Here is a 20,441-nt window from a genome sequence, read left to right as displayed (position 1 = left end):
AAATATTGAAAATTTTAAAAAAATTCCTTGACTATTCCCAGCTTTCAAGTTTCTGAATATCTCATATATGATTATTTATAAGCAACCTAATAGTTTTTTTTAACCCTTAACTAATAATGTAGAATTTAAATGATCAAAGGTCAACATATGATGGTCTGTGAACCAGATCTGGCTTTCAATCTTTTTTTTAACAGGAGTTCTGGCAGCTGAGTGAGTAAGCAGTTGCTCTGCCACACAGGCAGCACAAAGGCAAGCGGTTCGAATCCACCAGCTACTCTTAACGAGAAAGAGGAGCAAGCTCCTCTGTCCCCAGAAAACCCTCTAGAGGGTCAGTATGAGTTTGTTCAACTTGATGGCAGTGTGAGTTGAGAGCTAAGAATGGTTTTTGTATTGTTTAAAAAAAAAAAGTTTGACAGTATGTGGGCCACAAAACTAAAAATATTTCATATTTGGTCTTTCTACTCATATTACATCTATAAAAAGGACACTGTTATGAGAAAATATTCTATGTCTTTCTGCATATATTTCATTTTCCTACTCCTGAATAAAATTTATAAACCACTTTTTCCTCGTGAGTTCCAACTTAAAAATGGAATGGACAAGCCAGAGTCTGTTATTGTTTATATTAGTAATTATCACCTCAAACTGTGTCTTTGAAAGTTAATATATCTTCCTCACTGCTCTTGGAATTGGGGATTCATGAAATCTAACCCAAAATACCTTCAGGCTACTGCCAACACAGTGTGTTTGAAATACTGCTATGCCAGGCCAGATGAGGAGCTAGCCTGGAATACAAGATATGCACTAATTACCATTTTCAACTTTCCATGATACTGTCCTTGGAAAATGGCCAGCAAAATGTTCAGTCACGGGGAGGTGCCCTGACTTATGTTGTTACTATTCATTACCATTTCCTATTAGATAATTGGGAATGCTTGACCCCTTACCAGTGCCTTGTCTGCAGAAGCGGTGAGCCGGTTGTAGTAATGAATCCTTTTGTTCAGAGCAGAGGCATGGTCACTAACTTTCTGAATGGCATCATTCACATCGACGATGTTTGTGGGCTCTATATAGAAAGGCCTAGAGAACGGAATATACACTTGACAAAGAACGTTCAGCCAGAAATTCTGGAAGTCAGCCACTGGAGAAAATAGTTTCTTGTCCTCCATTAGAAATGGGATGCACCAAGGCAAGCAATTCACTTCTCACTTTTGGTGGGAAAGAAAATGCCACAAAGGAAGTATTATCTCATCCACAGAATAAAGCTTTTGTCTCACAAAACTTTTACTTTATACCATGCTTTCTAAATCTCAATAATTTAGTAATAGAGGAGACAAAACAGATAGAGCTTAAATGAGTTACTAAAAAGAAAGACAGAAGCTCCTAGTTTTTTGACCATAAATTTAGTTTTGAACATTTTCATAAAAAGCAGTTGGCATGAAATAAAAGAAATTACAGACAAAAGTATACCTTAATAAAGAATTTCTACTCTTTCCCTATGGAATGAAGTGATTTCCTATGGTAAAGAGAAGTTCTATTTCTTAGTTCATGCACTTAAGATTATGGATTTAAACCATCTCTCTGTGAGGCTTTGACCAAGTAGTATTAAATAGGATGGATACATTAAGGCACTGGATGATTGCCATACCTTAAAAATAGTTTCAACTTCTTTCAGAACCGTAAATGTAGAAGAGTTCTAGGGACTTGATAAAACTCTTAACATTTCTCTCTTTATTATATGAATCTACATATAAGCACAAATAACAAGTTATATTTCCTTTGGAGGCACACTGTAACTTGTAACTATATCAGAAGAGAATGGGTATCTTTCCATTTTAACTCTGGTTGGTCTTCCCATTTCGGACAGTGTAATACTGGGAGCTTGGAAATCAAATGGCATTTCAGTAAGAAACTGGAAGGCTTGGCAACAGAAAATGATTGAAAATTAGATTCTGAAGTTGGGACATATTCCTGGAAAGTAAGCACATACATTACTAATAGCCTAGTGGAGTATAATACTAAAATCTAAGAAAAGATTTTCTTCTCTCTCTTCAAGGTTCTTTTCAACCTTCCCTTACAATCTCGTTGACTATCTGTCTCGTGCTGGTATTTAGCCTTAGATGGATTTTACCACCCACTTTGGGCTGTATACCCAAGCAACCCGACTCTGGGAAGACCTGGACCTGGCTTCACACCATCCACAAGCAAGGCCTCCATCAGAGGGACTAATATAGCCTAGTAGAGTATATTACTAAAATGTAAGAAAAGTAGATGTAATTGCTAAATTAATTAGGTGGTGTCAATCTCAAGAGGATGTAATGCAAGCAAATACACTGGATTAAAGAAGCAGAATAAATAATTTTTTTTTTAATAAAACATTCTTAGTACTAATTTGGTAGGCTGAAATTCCTATCAATCTTCTCAAGGCATTATGGTTGTTTCCTATAGTATTTACATCTCTACAATGACAATCAGTGGCACTAAAAAATCTATAGAAAAATAATTCTATATGGGAGACAGGACAGTCACTTTCTGCTTTGCGAGGAACAAACCCTTTCATGTCAACATAAGGCAGAAAGTCAAGCTAATCGGAGATTATGAAAAGAGTCCATAAGTAGCACAATAGTGATAGACTGGTAGATGTTCTACTTGTGGCGCCTTACTCTAAAAACTCAGCGGCATATTAATATCAACCACTAAGTTGGCTTGCAGGCTTGCTGGAAAGCAGTCCAGGAAGTGCACTAAATTTCTCGGCTCCTGGCTCCTTACCGAAGTGTTAACTATACCAGTTTAGTTGGCTGGGGGACTCTGAAAGCAGAATGACTCTGAAAGTTTTTCTTTTCCAACTGTTTTCATCGAGATGCTGAAGGCCTGTTCAAACAAATATTTTGGAGTCTTCTCAAAACAGATCCTCTTTAAAAACATATAACTCAGCATATTTTGATGGCGCTATTAGAAACATATGGTAAAAGCGTCATTCAGGCAAAACAAAACCATAAATTATATTTTTAAACTAAGCTTCAGTTGGATCTGAAAACATTTTTAATTTTTGTAATTAAACAATACTTACTACACAGAGAACAATATTCAGAAAAGATGTCTTTTGGAACTTGGGGGTTTTCCCCCTTTTGAACAGTTTCACATGACTGCTTACCATTCATCTGAAATGCACTTCTGCTCTACCATACAGCAAATAAATCATATTTCACGTAGAAGTTATATTTGTTTTATCTTATAAATATTTATGATCATGCCACAGAAAAAATACCTTTCATTTTCAACAAATTTTAAAAAATATTTTAAAAAGTGAATCAAACCCTCTGTTTTCTTTTAATACACTTACAGAGAAAACCTATTTCTACCTAACATCTTTTCCAGGTTCAACTCCTTAAATTCCTCAAAAATTTTTGGCTTTCTAGTCTGTCTCCACCCTTTTACTGACCAATTCTACATCTCTGAAATTTAAAAAAAATATCATGACTATTGAGAAAATGTACACCTAACATGGAGACTTTTGAGTTAAACTGTCTTTTATTCACATCTCTATGCAGCTTTCAAACACCTAACAGTCAAGGGGTTGTCTACTAAAAAATGAAAACGGAATCAGGTGTTTAAAGAACCCAATGTAAATAAATGTTCAAAATCATAAACAGCCCAATTCAATTTCTATTTGCTTTGTAAAACAAATTCTGTGCCTATTTGGTGCTTCCTCAAAAAGCTGAACATAGAAATTTCATATGACACAGCTACTCCACTGCTGGGAATATATCCCAAGGAAATTAGAACTGAGACACAAACAGGGATTTGTACACCAATGTTCAAACAGCCTTATTCACAATTGCAAGAACACAGAAACAGCCCAAGTGTCAAACCACAACTTAATGGATTACGGAATTGTAGTACATTCACACAATGGAATACTATACAACACTCATGAGCAATGATCTCGAAAATTACTACAAAACTTGGGAGAGACTGGAGAGCATTATGCTGAGTGTCTCATGAAGACTAAGACCAATACTGCCTAAGACCAATATTATAAAAATAGGTTAACTAGTAAAACGTGTATGGGGACCCAAGGGTTGGAAGCAGAGGAGTGAGGATGAGCAGGGGGAAAATTATAGGGTTGCACAAATGGAGAGGAGGAGGTAAAGGAAATGGGGAAAATATGGTGGAAACCTGAAAAGACAGGGCAATGGTGGGCATAGTCCAATGGTGATTAACTTTATACAACATAACGCATGGGAATGATTGTATAAAACACAATGTGAATGAAGGGTAGTGGGAAACACAATGTATACAAACTTTGTATAAAAACTAATATAAAACAAAAACTTTTTAAATATTAAAAACCAAAAATCCAGTAAGATATTCTATGCCTGCCAGGACATTTTTCAATTTTTTCAATAAAGACTACTGAAAAGTATCAAGTCAAAATTCCTTGCTGCTACTAGAAAAGTAAAGAGCTCTGACTGAAAAGTGTGTTTCACTGTGTTGGGCTGCTAACATAAAGATGGCAGTATGGAAGAAAGACGAAGCAAGTGCATTCCTGATAAAATGAATAGTTCTAGAGACACCATGGTTATATAAGGCTTGTCCTTCTTTATTTTGGCTAATTAATATGTATTGATTGTCAATTTAATAAATATGAGAAAAATACTAAGCACTGCGCTAAGCATTAACCATTAATAAAATACAGAATAAAAAATTTTAATCTTCTCAAGGAGAATGATACTAAAAAATTTTAATCCATAGTGAAACAGAGAAGGCAGAATCAGAACCAGAAAGCAGGGACAAAGTATGGCATATATGTAGGATACTGTGGATCACACAGAAGAGGAAGCTGAACCATGTCTGCTGGACCACCATGGAAGCTGTCACTGACTGGAATTTTTTAAAAAAGCAAAGTGAGTTTCAAGAATGGGGAATGAGGAAAAGCACCATGTCTCAATAAATGGAAAGGAATGAAGAAAGAGAGAGGAGAGAAAGTATGATGATGTTTTTAAAACTTTAAGTGACAAAAGAGGAGGTTAACCTGGGAAAGTACACGCAGGAACTCAAATGGCAACAGAAGACTTCATCCTAAAAGGAAGACTCTCAATACCAGTCCCCTCTCCTGATTTCTCTTCATACCCCAAACCTTTAAGTGTTAGCACATTCTCTCCTCTAACTACACTCAATCCTTATAATGTTATATATCATATAACATATGATGATAGTTATAGAAAAGCTTCAGGTCTTTTGTTCATAGGGTCCCTATGAGTTGTGCTTGACTCGACAGAAATCAACAACAACATATAAATACTTTTTAAATTTGTTTACCCTTAAATTGTTACTTCTAGCCTGAAGTCCTCATTGATATATTTAGCTGCTCCATCACCCTTTCCCCCTCATCTTTTAGGCCTCATTGTCTACTAACACTACCCAAACTGGTCCCCTCAGCATTCCTGAAACATTGTAGGGCCTCTGTTATTACTTTCAGGTAAAAACGAAGACTTTGTTTCAGGGGTTCCATGCTATCAGACCAGCAAGCCTATTCATTTTTGTGATTCTGAATTCTATATCTTTTCTTTCTTTCACTGTCCAAGGTCCTCTAGCAGTCCCTTGTAGATGTCAGCATCTAGTTCTTCTGGTCTCAGGGAAGTGAGGCTGATGTCCAAGTGGCCCATTAGTCCTCTGGCTTAGTTGTTTCTCTGAGCCTTTCATCTTTCCTTCTCACATGGAGAGACCAAGAGTTGCACAGTGCACCTTCCCCTGACTGCTCACAAACTTAAGATCCCAGCCCCAAAACAGAAAAAGAGGAAGAGAACACTGATTTTGTTAGACTGTGCTATGCCAACTGACCTTGATGTCTCCTGAGGGTATGATTCTGAGGCTCTAGGACTTACTAGACCTGAGAGTGTTTATTTAAGAAGTTTATACAACTGTGCCACCTGTTGGCTCTACCACATACATGAATACATTTACAGCATGCACACTGACAAACCAAGGCCAGTGATTAGTCATGAGTGAAGTCCCTTTCATCAGTGCATATCTGTTGCCTTGAACTGCTGCATGGCTAGCTTCTTCACTTCCCTCAAATCAGTCCTCAACTTCCCTCTTCATAAACAGGTATTTGGTTACTCTAATATAAAAATTTAAATCACTCCAACCTTGGTCATTGCTTAAGATCTTCCTTTGTTTTACATGTTCTCCTCAGCATTTATACTATCTGAATAATATATACTTATTTTATTATTGTTGGTGGTGGTGTTGCTGTTGTGCACTGTCAAGTTGGAAGTGAATCACAGCTGAGCCTCCAGGGGTTTTCAGAGGCAGTTAATCTCACAGGAGGAAACTGCCCCATCCTTCAAGGAGCTAGTGGCCTCGAATCACGTGCCTTTGCAATTGCAGTGTTGCTTCTTGTCACTAGGTCACCAGAGCTCCATATAAATTACATGACAGCAGGGATTTTTGTCAATTTTTTAATTACTGTATTCCCAGAGTATAATAGTCTTGGCACATCATTATTATAAAAAAAAAATTGAAGTCATTTTGCCATAGAGTCAGAACTACACATAGCTGATCCTTTGGCAGGTTTCTGAGCTGCTAATTGTGTGGGTGACTGCCAATGTTCTAGCTACTGGTGGATTTTAACCAGTAGAGGCATGGCCTTGGGGTTTGCACCACAACTCTCAATGGATTACACCACCAGAACAGACTTCAGTAATATCTGATGAGTGGATAAATTTATAAAAAGGAAGGAAGGAACGAAGGAAAGAAAGAAGGAAGGGAAAGTAAGAATAAATTAGAAGACTATTTTATAGTCTATAAATTAGACTATTTTGTCTAAAGCATTGAGTTTCCATAAATGATTCACTTGACTCTCCTCAGTGTTGACTTTTTATATAACCACAATTGTTGCTATGTGCTGTCAAGTTGAGTGCGACTCACAGTGACCCTATGTACAATAGCTCTGAAGCCTGCCCTGCTCTGAACCTGTCTCACTGACTCCAACAGCCTTACTCCCATTGCCCTACTTACTGTATCAAATCATCTCATCCAGGGTCTTCCTCTCCTGTGCTGTTGTGTTCTTCCATCCTTCCAAGCACGATGTCCTTCTCTAAGGACTGGTCTCTCCTGGCCATGTGCCCAAAGTATGTAAGATGGAGCCTTCAAAATTCTAGTCCAAGGAGAAACTTGATTTCACCCTCTTCAAGACAGACCTATTTGTTTTCTTGGTGGTCCACGGTATGTTTAAGACTCTTCTCCAGAACCACAACTCAAAGTCTTCAATTCCTCTTTTTCTATCATCCTTAGTCATTATTCAGCTCTCTGATGCATAGCAAGTAATTGCAAAGACCATGGACTGGATCAGGCGCACCTTAGTCTCTAGCCTGACATTGTTGCTTCTCAGTGTTGTGGAAAGGTCCCTGACAGTAATTCATCTTTTGATTTCCTGACTGCTGGTACCAAGAGTGTTGGCTGTGGAGCCAAGCAAGCTGTAACTGTTAACAGCCTCAATCTCTTCTCCATCCATCATGGTGCTGCCAACAGGCACAGTGGTGAGATACTCTGTCTTCTTGATATTGCTGCTCTGCGGGAGAAAGATGGACAATCTCCTCTCATGCAATTAACCGTCTCTGAAAACCCTCTGGAGGGTCAGCTATGAGTCCAGTTCTGACTTGATGGTCCACAACAACACTCTTCCCGGGCATTGTGTGGTATGTGGCCATAGGACAACTATCAAAAACTTATTTTATACTTTCATAATCAGGAAAAAAGTTCATGGAAAATTAAGGAGGAAATTAATTCAGCTTTTCTGCAGATTTAAGATTTTTAAAACAAAAACCTGAAGGATGAAGGGAGTAACCAAAGTATCAAACACTGCACAAAATGAGGAGACACATTAAGAAGAAAATTAGTAGTTTTCTACTACTGGTATCCTTAAGCCAATCAAGACAGTGTTTTCAGGAGTTGAGTATGATTATCAGTATTATATGTGGCTTCTATGCCAGGTGAAATAGGAAAAATTAAGGGCTGACAAGGAAAACCACTACTGAATTTAGACAAAGGAGGTCATTAGTGGTCTTAAAAGACGTGCCATTCAAAGCCGCCAGCTGCTCTGCAAGAGAAAGATGGACAATCTCTTCCCGAGTGATTAAAGTGCTTCTGAAAACCAGCTGGAGTGTCACTTTTGACTCAATGGTATGTAACAATAGTGACCTTAGGCTGAGTGGTTCAGGAGTGATAAGGGAAAAGTCCATATAAAGCAGGTTCAAGGGGAAATAAATGAGAAGAGGAAAATTTGCTATGGTAAGTAGACACTTCTTGCAAGGGACTTCCTGTCAAAAAGCATGAGAGAATTGAGTAGTAGGTGACAGGGCAAGTGAAAAAACACTCACTCACTCCTGTCGAGTTGGAGCATACTCATAACTGAACATCTAGGTGTTGGATTGACTCACATGTTGAGCCTCCTCAGTCCTGCTCTTCCAGCAGCTTTTTAGAGGTTTTAAATTGCAGAGAGATTTCCTATCTTGATCCCACAGAGCCACTGGTGGATTTGAACCATTAGTCCACCAGAGCTTCACATTGTTCTGGGGTGTTTATAAGGCTATAAATCAATCACACGGCAGACTGACCACACCATCAGAGCTCCCTATGAAAATATGCTCGCTCACTCACTCATTCTCACTGCTCTCCAGTTGGAACCAACGCAAAGCTCACTCTCAAGGAGCTTTTCAGGAGACCTGAAATTGCATAGGAGGAAAGTGGCCATTTTTCTCTTGCATAGTCACTGGTGAGCTCAAGGCCCCAGAGAGGCTCTGTCTTTGTGTTAGTAGCACAACTCCTTACAAACTACACCACCAGAGTTCACGGTGAAAGCACACTGTTGGTGGTGGTGGCATGTGGCATACAGTTGACTACAAGTCATAGCAACTTTATGAACAAGAGATCTGAAACTTGCCTACCTAGTGCCATCTTCACAATCTCTGGCCATGCTTAAGCCCACTGTTACAGTCATGGGGTCAGTCTATCTCTATATGGAATGTTGTAAACTCTAAAAATAATGGACAATTCTGACCAAACTAAATTTCCACCCCCCCACCTTCTTAGAATTGACTTGATGGTATTGGCTACCTCCACTCCCTTCTTGCCCTGTAGTATGGTTTGATTATTATGAAGAGTTATGAGCATAGTGTGGTCACAGGCACTTCCTTCAGGCTGTGTAATCAGCTTCCCTACTGCACACTATTCCAGACCACCGTCTCTAGACACAGCACTGTTCTTGCTCACGCACTGAAACCCACGTTTCTTCCTGAAGAGTGAATTGATGTCTTTCAGCTTGATTCCAGGTCAGGCTTTTTTGCCTTTTTGTGAACTGAGGGCCTTTCCATCCAAGGTTTGAACCAAACCATCTCATTGAGAATCTTCCTCTCTTTCTCTAATCCTCTACCTTTTCCAGTATGATGCCTTTTTCCAAGAAATGGCCTTTCCTGACAGCATACCCAAAGGATGTGTGACCAAGTTTTACCATTCTTGCCTCTAAGGAGCACCATGCCCTTCCTCCAATATAGATTGGTTTGTTCTTTTGGTAGTTCATGGAATATTCAGTACTTTTCTCCAATACCACAATTCAAAGACATCGATTCTTCTTCTGCAACCCTTATTCATTATCCAACTTTCAGATGCACAGTAAGTAACTGAAAAAAACATGTCTTGGATCAGGTGTACCTTAGTCTTTAAAAGATATCACTGCTCTTTAGCACCCTAAAGAGGTCTTTGATGGATTTTTCCCCAACGCAACACTTTTCTTGATTTCATGACTACTGCTACTATTAATTAAATCAGTGGCAGCTTCCCCTTTTCTTACATTTCTCATGACGTTTCCTATTAGCCACTGGTGATGATTAATTTTTTTTATATTGAGATGTAATTAAATATGGCTAACATGTAAGAATTATAGAGAATATAAAAAAACTAGTAAAAGGTAAGGGAGCTCTGGTGGCTCAGTGGTAACGAATTACATTGCCAAAGCAAAGGTAGGCAGTTCAAATCTACTAGTTGCTCTGGGGGAGAAAAAAGGGGATTTTCCTCCAGTGCAATTTACTGTCTCTGAAAACCTGCTGGAGGGCCAGCTGTGAGTTAGTTCCAACTTGAAGGCACAAAACAACAGGAAAAGGTAGAGCAACAGGATAATGGAAGCTCCTATGTACTCTGGTAGAAGTATAAATTGGTGGAATTTCTGTGGAAAACAGTTTGACATTATCTAGCTAGTTAAGTTGTACATACACATGCATTACTGGTACACAAATCCATTCCTATGCAAGCTGTTGTTATGTGCCACCAAGTAAGTTCTGCACCAAGTAAGTTCTGACTCATGTACGACAGAGTACAATACTGAATGATCTAGAAAAGTTCTTGCACACAGGTTAAGCGTCAAGAATACTGATGTTTATAGATGTAGTAACACCACCACACTGGAAATACACAAATTTAACTTCATTCTTTTTACTTACTAACATCGTATATGTTAAAATGTTCTACTTTAAGGTTTTATAATGTACATGATCTATAACACAGAAGTACATGCAGTAATAATTTGCAAATGGGGTATAATGAAAAAAGTTTGGATACCACTGCTCTACAGAAAGAGGAGAAGAACAAATATTAATAAACACTTGGCTGACAGTGATGAGTTCCCTGCTTTAGAATTCCAAGCTGTTACTTAGCTGCAAGTAAACATCCTCATCAACAACATATGGACAACAGACTTGTCCTATAATTTATTTAATTCTCAGGCACATAGATCTATCTTAATTATTTGCAAATTCAGGTTCTGCTAAGAATGAATTTCAAAATGTTTTTAATTAATTGATGATTTTAAAATTTTGTTTAAAAACCAAAAAGAGTATTATTTTAATTATATAGTCCTACAAATTGATAATAGTAACATTTTTATTACTTTTGTTGCTGTAAATATTAGCACTGAAATAGTCTAACAGGCTTATACAAGCATGTTGTTATGTACCATCTAGTCAGAAGTGACTTATTCCAGACCCTCCTGCGTGTTATAAGAGGCAGTAAATTGCTTAGGAGGAGACTGCTTATCCTTCTCCCATAGAGCAAGTGGTGGGTTTGAACCCCATGTCTCTGGTGGGTTTGAACCCTGTGCCTTCAGACTGCAGTGCACCTTCTTACCACTAGGCCATGAGAGCTACTAAACAAACATCAGGAACATTTAAACAACCTAAATAAGCTAAAAGTACTCTTAAGTAAATTTAACAAAACATAACAAACCAACCAACCCAAAGATCACAAATTATCTCAGATTTTTTAAGTTAAATAATTAGTATTCTTAACTTTTTAAAATATTACGAGCTTGTCTCAGTTACAAATTAAGGTTAAGCTTCAGTCTGCAATGCCAGGTCATGTCACACATTACTCTGCATCTTACATAAATCTACCAAGAGAATTTCTGGAAAAGAAATAAAATTCCCTAGTTTCATAATCTAACTATAAAAAAGTATAAAGAAGAAAAATGCCAAGCCAACATTTTAGCTAGAATTTCCTTTCCTTAAGGACTGGAAAAACAATGAAAGAAGATAATATATTAGTAAACATGCTATTGTTAGGTGCCGTGCAGTCCTCACAGCCACCCTAAGAGCAAGAGTTTGGAACCTTGCCCTATCCTGTACATCCTTATGATCTCCAGTATGTCCGAGCCCACTGCTGCAGTTATTATGTTATTATGTCAATTCTACTTGTTAAGAGTCTTCTTGTCTCTAGCTGATGTCTCCATCCAGAGACTGGCCCCTCCCGACAATATGCACAGAGCACACGAGATGTTCTATCATTCATGATACTATAGGAGCACCTGGCTGCACCTTCTCCAAGACAAATTTCTTGGTTCTTTTAGCAATCCTTAGGAGGTCAGACTCATTCTGCCTTATTATAAAACTTACATAAAAATCTTCATTTTGGATTTTAAAATGCAGACTCTATTACATAATGCAACCTGTCACTTCCATAAAATGTTTGCCATTATCTCTAGCTTAAGTAAAGTAGTTCTACAGAAAAATGGGGGTGTTTGCTATATATGTTAACAAATCACTTATGGGGAAGCTCAGGTGGCATAATCCACAGATAGCTGAGCTTTGACCTATCACTCTGCTGGTTCAAAAACAGTACTGACCCCTTGGGGGAAAAATGGACAATCTCCCCCTGACTCATGGTGGGATTTATAGCCTCAGAAACCAGCTGGTCGGTTACTTACAAGTCGATTCTGAAAGACAGCAACAAGTGTGTGAATGAATCACGTTTTGCCTTTACCCTTCTATTTTGTGAAAGGAAGCTTTGGTGGCCTAGTGGCAAGAAGGTACATTGCAATCCCAAAGTTACATGGTTGGAGGCCACCGACTGCTCTGTGGGAGGACAGGCAATTTCCTCCCATGCATTTAACTGCCTCTGAACACTTATCGCAGGGTCAGCTATGGGTCAGTTCTGACTCTACAGTACAACATATTAACCCAAAGGCCGTGTGTCTTCCAAACAGAAGGCTCTTGCATTTTATGTGTACTCATATTCCCAAGTTTCTGTGGGATCTGCTCTTGGTGACTCCAGAATTAGTTTTTCTTCATCATTGTGAATCAGAACTGATAGCAATAGGTATAGTTTTGATTTATGCCATCAAGATTGCCAAAAGTTTGGCTCCGATTTTTTCACCTCTTACTTAGATGCCGTCTCTGTTACCCTGAAGAGATGCTGGGCTCTCTTGTTCTGAATTTCCTTCTGCTTTATCATCTTGGCCTCATTATTCATTGTCTTATGTCTTCCGTGTCCTTACATATATGAGAAGGGGAAAAAAAGCTGTCAAATTTTCTAGTTCTTTGTTCTTTTTATCCAACTTGCTTAACCTGCTCCTGTCACCATAAATGTGCCCTCTTTTAAAACAGTTCTAGGGAAAAATTCTTGCTGCTGTGCTTAGGTGACACTGAGGTTGGTTCCTGTGCAGAGCAAACTTTTGTACAAGACGATGAAACAATGCCCAGTCCCATTCACTGAGCCAGTGGGTGTGGTCACTGTGCCAATAATCTCAACGAGGACTGTCATCTTTTTCACTGATACTACTTGACCAAGCATAATGCCCTTTTCCTGGAACTGGTAGCTCTTGGTAACATATCCAAAGGCTATCCAATGAAGTCTCGCCACCCTTGCTTGTAAGGTGCATTCCAGCTGTACTTCCAAGATACATGTGCTGTTCTTCTGGAAGGCCACAGTCTATTCAATAGTCTTCATCCACATCATACTTCAAATGCATGAATTCTTTTTTGGTTTTTAAAATTTATTATGCAGCCTTAACATGCTCATGAAAACCCAGACCCGCTACTGTCAAGTTGCTTCCAACCTGTGGAAACCCACTGCATTGCCCAGGTTGTAAATCTTTTGGAGAGGAGACTGCATAACTTTCCCCTGCAAACCAGCTGGTGGGCTGAGACTGCCAATGTTGGCGGTTTAGCAGCACAGCACATGACGCACTGCAGCACCGGGCCTCTTTCACATGTATATGAGGCAGTGGCAAATGCCATGGCTTGCGTCAGGTGCACCTTATTCTTTATTTTTTAAAAAGGTGACATTTTTGCTATTTAATACTTTAAAGACCTTTTTGTTGTCAATTTGCCCAGTGTAAAATGTAACCTGAAGTCTTAGAAGACTAAAAATAAAATCTAGCGACATGCTTATATTTAAAACACTTCATCTTTACTTAGCCCAAGGCCAGAATTGTCTTCCTTTAAGAATTTAACAGCTCTTTCTTTTTGGTGTAGGCAACCAAAATGCCATCAAGACTGAGGAGGACTCAGAAACTTAGGGGCCATGTGAGCCATGGCCACGTCAGGAAGCAATGGAAGCATCCTAGAGGCCGAGGTAATGCTGGTGGCTTGTATCACCATAGGATTAACTTTGACAAATACCATCCAGGTTATTTTGGAAAGGATGGTATGAGACATTACCACCTTGAAGAGGAATCAGAGCTTCTGCCCAACTGTCAACCTTGACAAACTTTGGTCAGTGAGCAGACAAGAGTAAGTGCTGCAGAAAACAAGGCTGGAGCTGCTCCCATCACTGATGTGGTTCGACTGGGTTACTACAAAGTTTTGGGGACGGGCGAGCTCCCAAAGCAACCAGTCATCATGAAGGCCAAATTCTTCAGCAGACGAGCCGAGGAGCAGATTAAGGGTGTTGAGGGGGCCTGTGTCCTGGTGGATTGAGGCTGTGTTAATGACATGAAGGTTGGCTAATTAAATGTTTTTCCCTTACATTCTGATCTTTGGTGGCATCTAGACCTACATCACTCCTCCTGCAGCTACTGCTGAGCAGCATCAGGATCTCTAAGTGGGGGCCCCTGTTTCCATGCTGATAGAGATGCATAAGCACTTCAGAGGTTTGAGTCATTATCTAATAAAACACTTGGTTTATAAAGTGGGAGGGAAAAGAATTTAACAAAAAGCTACCAAGAGTTAATTTTGAGGTAATGTTTTCAAATAGTCTTTACCAGCTGAAACTATTTGGGAGATAAAAGGCCACACCCCACGGTGGGCTATACCACTTAGTATAGTTCTCTACTAATTTGTGGCCTACATGAGTTATGTGGGTTATCAAGCTTAAAAATAGAAAAGAAAAAAAAGGAATTTAACAAAAAGCAAAACAATCATTAAATAACGATGGGAAGAAGAGAGGTGAAATAGATGCGCAGAGAGGAAGAGAAGACTATTAAAGCAGCAATACAATTAGCAAGTTGACCAAGAGCAAGTAATAAATAATTAGGGTCTGGTCCTGTTGCAGTAACACTAATGACAAGTTCTTAAAAATATCATTTATGCAGGGGTGGAAATCAACCATATGTGAGGGGAAATATTTTTCTGTCTTTTGTTGTAGATATGTATAATATATTCCCCAACCCTGAAGTGATCAAGCAGCAGTAGTCACTTCCAATCAACGTCTTTAGAGTAGGGAATACTCTTGTCCATAAGTGGAAAAACTCCTCACCTTCCTTTTCATAAAACTCCTCTCTGTTTATCCTTCTCTCTTTGCAACAACAAACATCAAAAAAGAGTCAAATCAGGCTGCTTTACAGTGACAGTATTAGTGACAGATGAAACAGAGAAAGCCCAGTATATAGATGCACAGGCTATTAGTCATTCTATTAACAATAAAAGGTGTTCTGCATATGTAGCACGATTGAGGAACATTAGGAATTCTCTTTTAAATGCCTATCTCCACCTCTCACTTAGCAAGGATGTCAGTTTAAAAATTAAAGTGTGCCTGATCCAAGCCACAGTATCTTCAATTGCTTCTTATGCATCCGGAAGTTGCATAGCCAGTAAAGAAGACTGAAGAAGAACTGAGGCCTTTGAATTGTGGTGTTGGCAAAGAGTACTGAGTACACAGTGGATTGCGAAAGAACCAAGTCTGTCTTGGGAGAAGCGTAAGCATAGTGCTCTTTAGAAGCATGAATGGTGAAACTATGCATCAAATACTTTGGACATGTTGTCAGGAGAGGCCAGTTCTTGTAAAAGGACACCATGCTGGAAAAGATAGAGTATCAGCAAAAGAAAGGATGACCTTCAATGAGGTGTACTGACACAGTAACTGCAACAATGGGTGTGACCATGGAGATTGCAAAGATGATGCAGGACAGAACAAGGTTCAAATCTATGGTTCATGTGGTTACTAGGAGCTGTAGTCAACTGATTGGTATCTAACACCAAAAGTCCCCTGCTGGCTTATCAGAATGCTTGAAATGCTATCAGAAAAATCTAACCTATAGATTAAGATTTGCATTTCGAAGATGCTCTATGTTAAAATGCAAATTTCCACCAAGGATAATATACTGACACATCAGATTTCTTTCCTGTTTTAATACCAAGCTCACAGCAAAACCCAGCAAAAATAAGATAGACAAGTACTGGGTTTTGGAGAAAGGAGAAAAATACAGTTTACAAAACACTGCACAGCAAATTACACTTTTACTAGTTTAACCTGAGTGAATGTCTGCTTGGGTAACAGTAAGCATATAAATAAAACACCTATCCCCACCCCTAGACAAAACATTTTCCTGGGCCCTGGAAAAAAATGACAGAACAGTAGAAAAAAGGTAGAGAAACACTCAAAACAAATTCATTACTTCAGTTTGGTTGTAGGTTAAATATAATAGCCAATCCCCAAAAGACCTAATCCTAGTATAGAAATTAAGTATGAAGCAATCTTTCAGAAAAATTCTATCTTTGGTTACCAGAAAGCCTGGGTAGAAAGAAGTAGGAAATGTTCCTAGACCAGTGGTTGTTCATTCACTATGTCAAATACAGCACTGGACACTTTTTTAACTCTTCTGCCCTATAACGAAAACTTACTGTTCTACCTAAGTTTAGATAAAGTTCAGTGCTACAAAAACCACAAATCTTGTACAGCAGCTTTCAATACAGAGGAGTTTCTAAAGGCTCACATATGGAAAAAATACACAGTTTTGATTGCCACCTAGTGGAGGAAACAGAAAATCACAAACTAAACTGATGACTTCACACAAAAAAACCAGAGCACAGGGCCCATGAGTCAATTCTGACTCACAAGGAGTCTTTAGGACAGAGGAAAACATTCCCACTGGTTACCAAAGTTGCAAATCTTTAAATAAACAGACTGCTGCATCTTCCTCCCTAAGAGTAGTTGGCAGGTTCAAACCACCTATGTTTAAATGGTTAGCAACCAAAATGACTGAATCATCAAGACTCCAAATCAGCTGAGACTACTATTTCTGAAACTCGGTCACTTGTGGGTCACTTTAGGTTGTCAGTTTCTCAAAGTATACAGAAGATTATTTTAGAATATACAGATGAATTACTTTTTCCTCTGTAGTAACACATAGAAAATGGCTTATAGTGTAAACATAAAACTTTAAAAGCAGGATTTCATAGACAATCACTACTTCAGTTTTTAAAGAGCTAATGGATATTTTAAAAATACTAAGAATAACATTAGTGGTCCTGGAATATGGCAAAAGTTCAAGCGACCCTCACATGACTTAAGTTTCAGAAATAGCAATCTTAGCTGCTGATTCTTTTAAGGGAAGACAGTTTTCCATCAATATGACTATGATTTATTTATGTACATGAACTGAATTAATATAGTTTACTTAAGACAGATATGTTTTAAATTTTTCAGAACTAATAATCATTTAAGACAGATATGTTTTAAATTTTTCAGAACAAATAATCATTTGTTTTCTTACACATAGATATTATTTCACAAGCAAATTAGCACTTAATACCACTAAATGCCTGTATTTGTCTTCCCTAAGGAATGCTTACCTTGGTAGCTATGTCATGACTGTAGTAAACAGTTGATTCCCTCTAATTATTACAAGATTCATTACAGAAAATACACTCCCACTTCATCCACATAGTTAAATTACCCAAGAGTTGTTTAAAGTCCTGCCAACGTATTGTAATAGAATGCATATTACTGACCTATGTTCCACTGTCACAGTGGTTAATTATTTACCATAGAATTTAGAGGTTTCACAGAAATTCTAGACATCCAATCAGTACTCGAGTCCTTACATTCAGTAATGCAGAAGCATACAAGTGAAAATTCTAAGATTTCTTTTCTTCTCTTATTACTATTAGTAACAACAATAAATTTTTCATGTGACAAATTTAATATTGTCATTTTCAACTATAATGAGACTAAATATTAAGTACCTAGAAAATGGAAACAGACTGATCAAGACTAATTTACAAGAGAGCTCTTGTATCCTAGTCAGTGGGGAGTTGCGCTGCCAAGTCACAAACAGGCAGTTCAAATCTACCAGCTGCTCTGAAGGAAGAAGAGGAGCAATCTCCTCCCACGCAGTTTATTACCTCAGAAGACCTGCTGGCGGGTTAGCTATGACTCAGTTCCAACTAGTCAACAAAAGAAAGAAAAAGAATTACAACAATCCTGCTTCATTATCTGGATTAGGATTCACTGCCACTCTAAGTAAGATTAGAATTCTGTTTACAAGGAATAGGTGGAGTCACTGAATAGAGGATAGGTATTTAGCTAATAGCATCAGGCACACTGTCCACTCATTTTCTAAGGAAGTAGTTACATTATTGTTACGCATTATTAGTTTCCCAATTCTGCAGAATGAGCTTATATAGAAAGTATTATTTATAATGAATTATGATGGTATAGTATGCATACTGCTCTGTACCTAACAAAATAAGTCAAATATTTACTTCATTTTAATCCATTATGTTAAATGGGTGAAAAATGGTCTATGATATAGATATGCTATCAGTTAGTTATCTAACTCTATAAAAAAAGCATTTTTGTTGCTTTGAATTTTTTGTTATTATAAAAAATAGTGCACTGAAAAATCTTGCACATTATTATTTAACACAGTAAAATAACACTTAAAAGTGAAATATTTCTGGGTCATACAATCATCTAAACTGGTGGCTGGAATTTTGGGGGAGGGAACATGTGAAATTTAGAATAAAGTTTAAAGAGAATAATGATACTTTTATTTTAGAAGTTTGTCTTCAGGGGAGCTCTGGTGGCCTAGTGGGAAGGAGCTGCAACTACAATCCCAGAGGCGCACGGTTCAAATCCACCAGATGCTCTGCCAGGGAAGGAGGGACAATCTCCTCCTGTACCAGTCAGATCTGATTTGACGGTACACGCACAAAAAAATAATAAAATAATAAAAAAAAGAAGATTGTCTTCAAGAGTAGAATGTCTTTTTGCTATGTGATATTATACTGATCCTAAGGCATAGACTTGAACATTTTAGAAATAAAGGTGTACTTTTAAATCCAGGAAATTTTTCAATCACATCCAGGAAGTAGGATAGTGGTTATCACTGCCTAGTTACTAGTGCCTATCAGTTACTAGTCCTGGGTACTAGCAGGACAGAAAACTGCTAACCCTGGTTTATTTCAGTTTTAAAATAATTTTAGAATCATTAGCGGAAGAAACACGAGTCATGTTGTTGAGTCATAATACTGGAAAAAAGGAACCTGGGTGGCATAGTGGATTAAGTGCAGCACTGTTAGCCAAAAAGGATAAGGATCTGAACCCACAAACTGCACCAAGCAGGAAAACGAGGCAGTCTGCTTCCATGAAGATTTATAGCCTCAAGTTTTGCAGTTCTGTACCTGAGAGCGTGTTCTACCAACTGAACTTCACTGAAGGGAGGCACTTAAAAGTTGAAGGAAAAAAATTTTCAGAATGATGATTTAAGATACATTTTAATACTTGTCTATTTTACTATTTATAATTTGATAGTTTATAAAGGTCAATTTTATTCATTTAAAATAGTAACAAGCAAAAACTGCAACTTCAAAACAGTATTTTCATTAGCATAATCAGTATAAGATATATCAGAATATATCTAATGAATGCTGTGTAATTTGCTGAATAGTGTAACACATGATTAAAATATCTAAAAAATAAATGTGAAAATCTATGTAATCAAACAACTGTAAAACTGTTTACAATTAAATTCACAATCTGACAGTTGTAAAAAGTACAACACAAGAACAACAGCAAAAGATTTAAAGCTTCAATATCCCTCATAATAGGGTAGTTCTGTGCTACTGGCCAAGACAGAATCTACTTGATTGCAGTTTTATAGTTGGAAAATCTTCTGTGACACCGACTGGTAAGACAAGGGAACTGCGAGCAAAAAGAGTATAACCAAGTGTTTAGTCACTTGAAAAAAAAATCCTTTCAAATAAAAAAAAAGAAAGAAAAAAGAAATGCTGTATCATCAGTGGCACCTTTGCATAGGAAAAACCCTCTGATACCTCATGATTCCAGATTAGAAAAAAAAAATCCAGAAAAATCTGACTCTGTGCAATGTTAGTGGTCTCTTAACATATCTACTTTGATTTTATAATTATACAAGATGATGTAGGATAAAGTGTCAACGGGTCCAAGAGTTCTTGAATTTTTTTTTTTTACTTTTTAATTTTATTGGATTTTACATGATTAATTCTTATAGATTATTCCAGCAAAATGGAGTGCAGGCTTAGTCTTTAAAAGTAGTATAAGCATCACTCCCCAGTGCTTCCTTTTAGTCCCGTTACACCCTTGCAGTTTTGTACATACACAGTACGAGATCATTTCATCTAAGGTGAATGACTAGATTTTCTTAAGAATGCCCAATTATACCCTCAAAATTTAAGACTGGATATACCCCGTTTACCCAAATAGGAGCTTAAATATCTGTTTTTAGGAAGCTTTACCATAAATCTTTCTATATGATTATGTTTTTTAAAGCAAGGCTGTCATTAGAAAATAAACCGCTTTCTCCCTTCACTTGTTCTGATGAAAGCTTTTCTTTTTGAGAATCCAGAGATCAACCCATCTATCTATGGTCAACTGATCTTTGACAAGGAGATGAAATCAGTGAAGTGGGG

General features: G+C 37.8%; 1 protein-coding gene across 1 annotated transcript in view; it reads right to left on the bottom strand.

Annotated features, from left to right (window-relative positions):
- SLC38A9 (solute carrier family 38, member 9) overlaps nt 1-20,441 on the bottom strand; it is a 103,240-nt gene that overhangs the window by 79,392 nt on the left and 3,407 nt on the right. The window contains exon 2 of the mRNA XM_006889558.1: nt 948-1,080. Coding sequence (XP_006889620.1) covers nt 948-1,080 — 133 coding nt within the window. The remainder of the gene's footprint in view (nt 1-947; nt 1,081-20,441) is intronic.

Source organism: Elephantulus edwardii, unplaced genomic scaffold, assembly GCF_000299155.1.
Source record: "Elephantulus edwardii isolate Elephantulus edwardi_28Jun2011 unplaced genomic scaffold, EleEdw1.0 scaffold00079, whole genome shotgun sequence".
Taxonomy (NCBI): domain Eukaryota; kingdom Metazoa; phylum Chordata; class Mammalia; order Macroscelidea; family Macroscelididae; genus Elephantulus; species Elephantulus edwardii.
The sequence above is the reverse complement of the archived record's forward strand: the minus strand, read 5'-3'. Positions and strand labels throughout refer to the sequence as shown.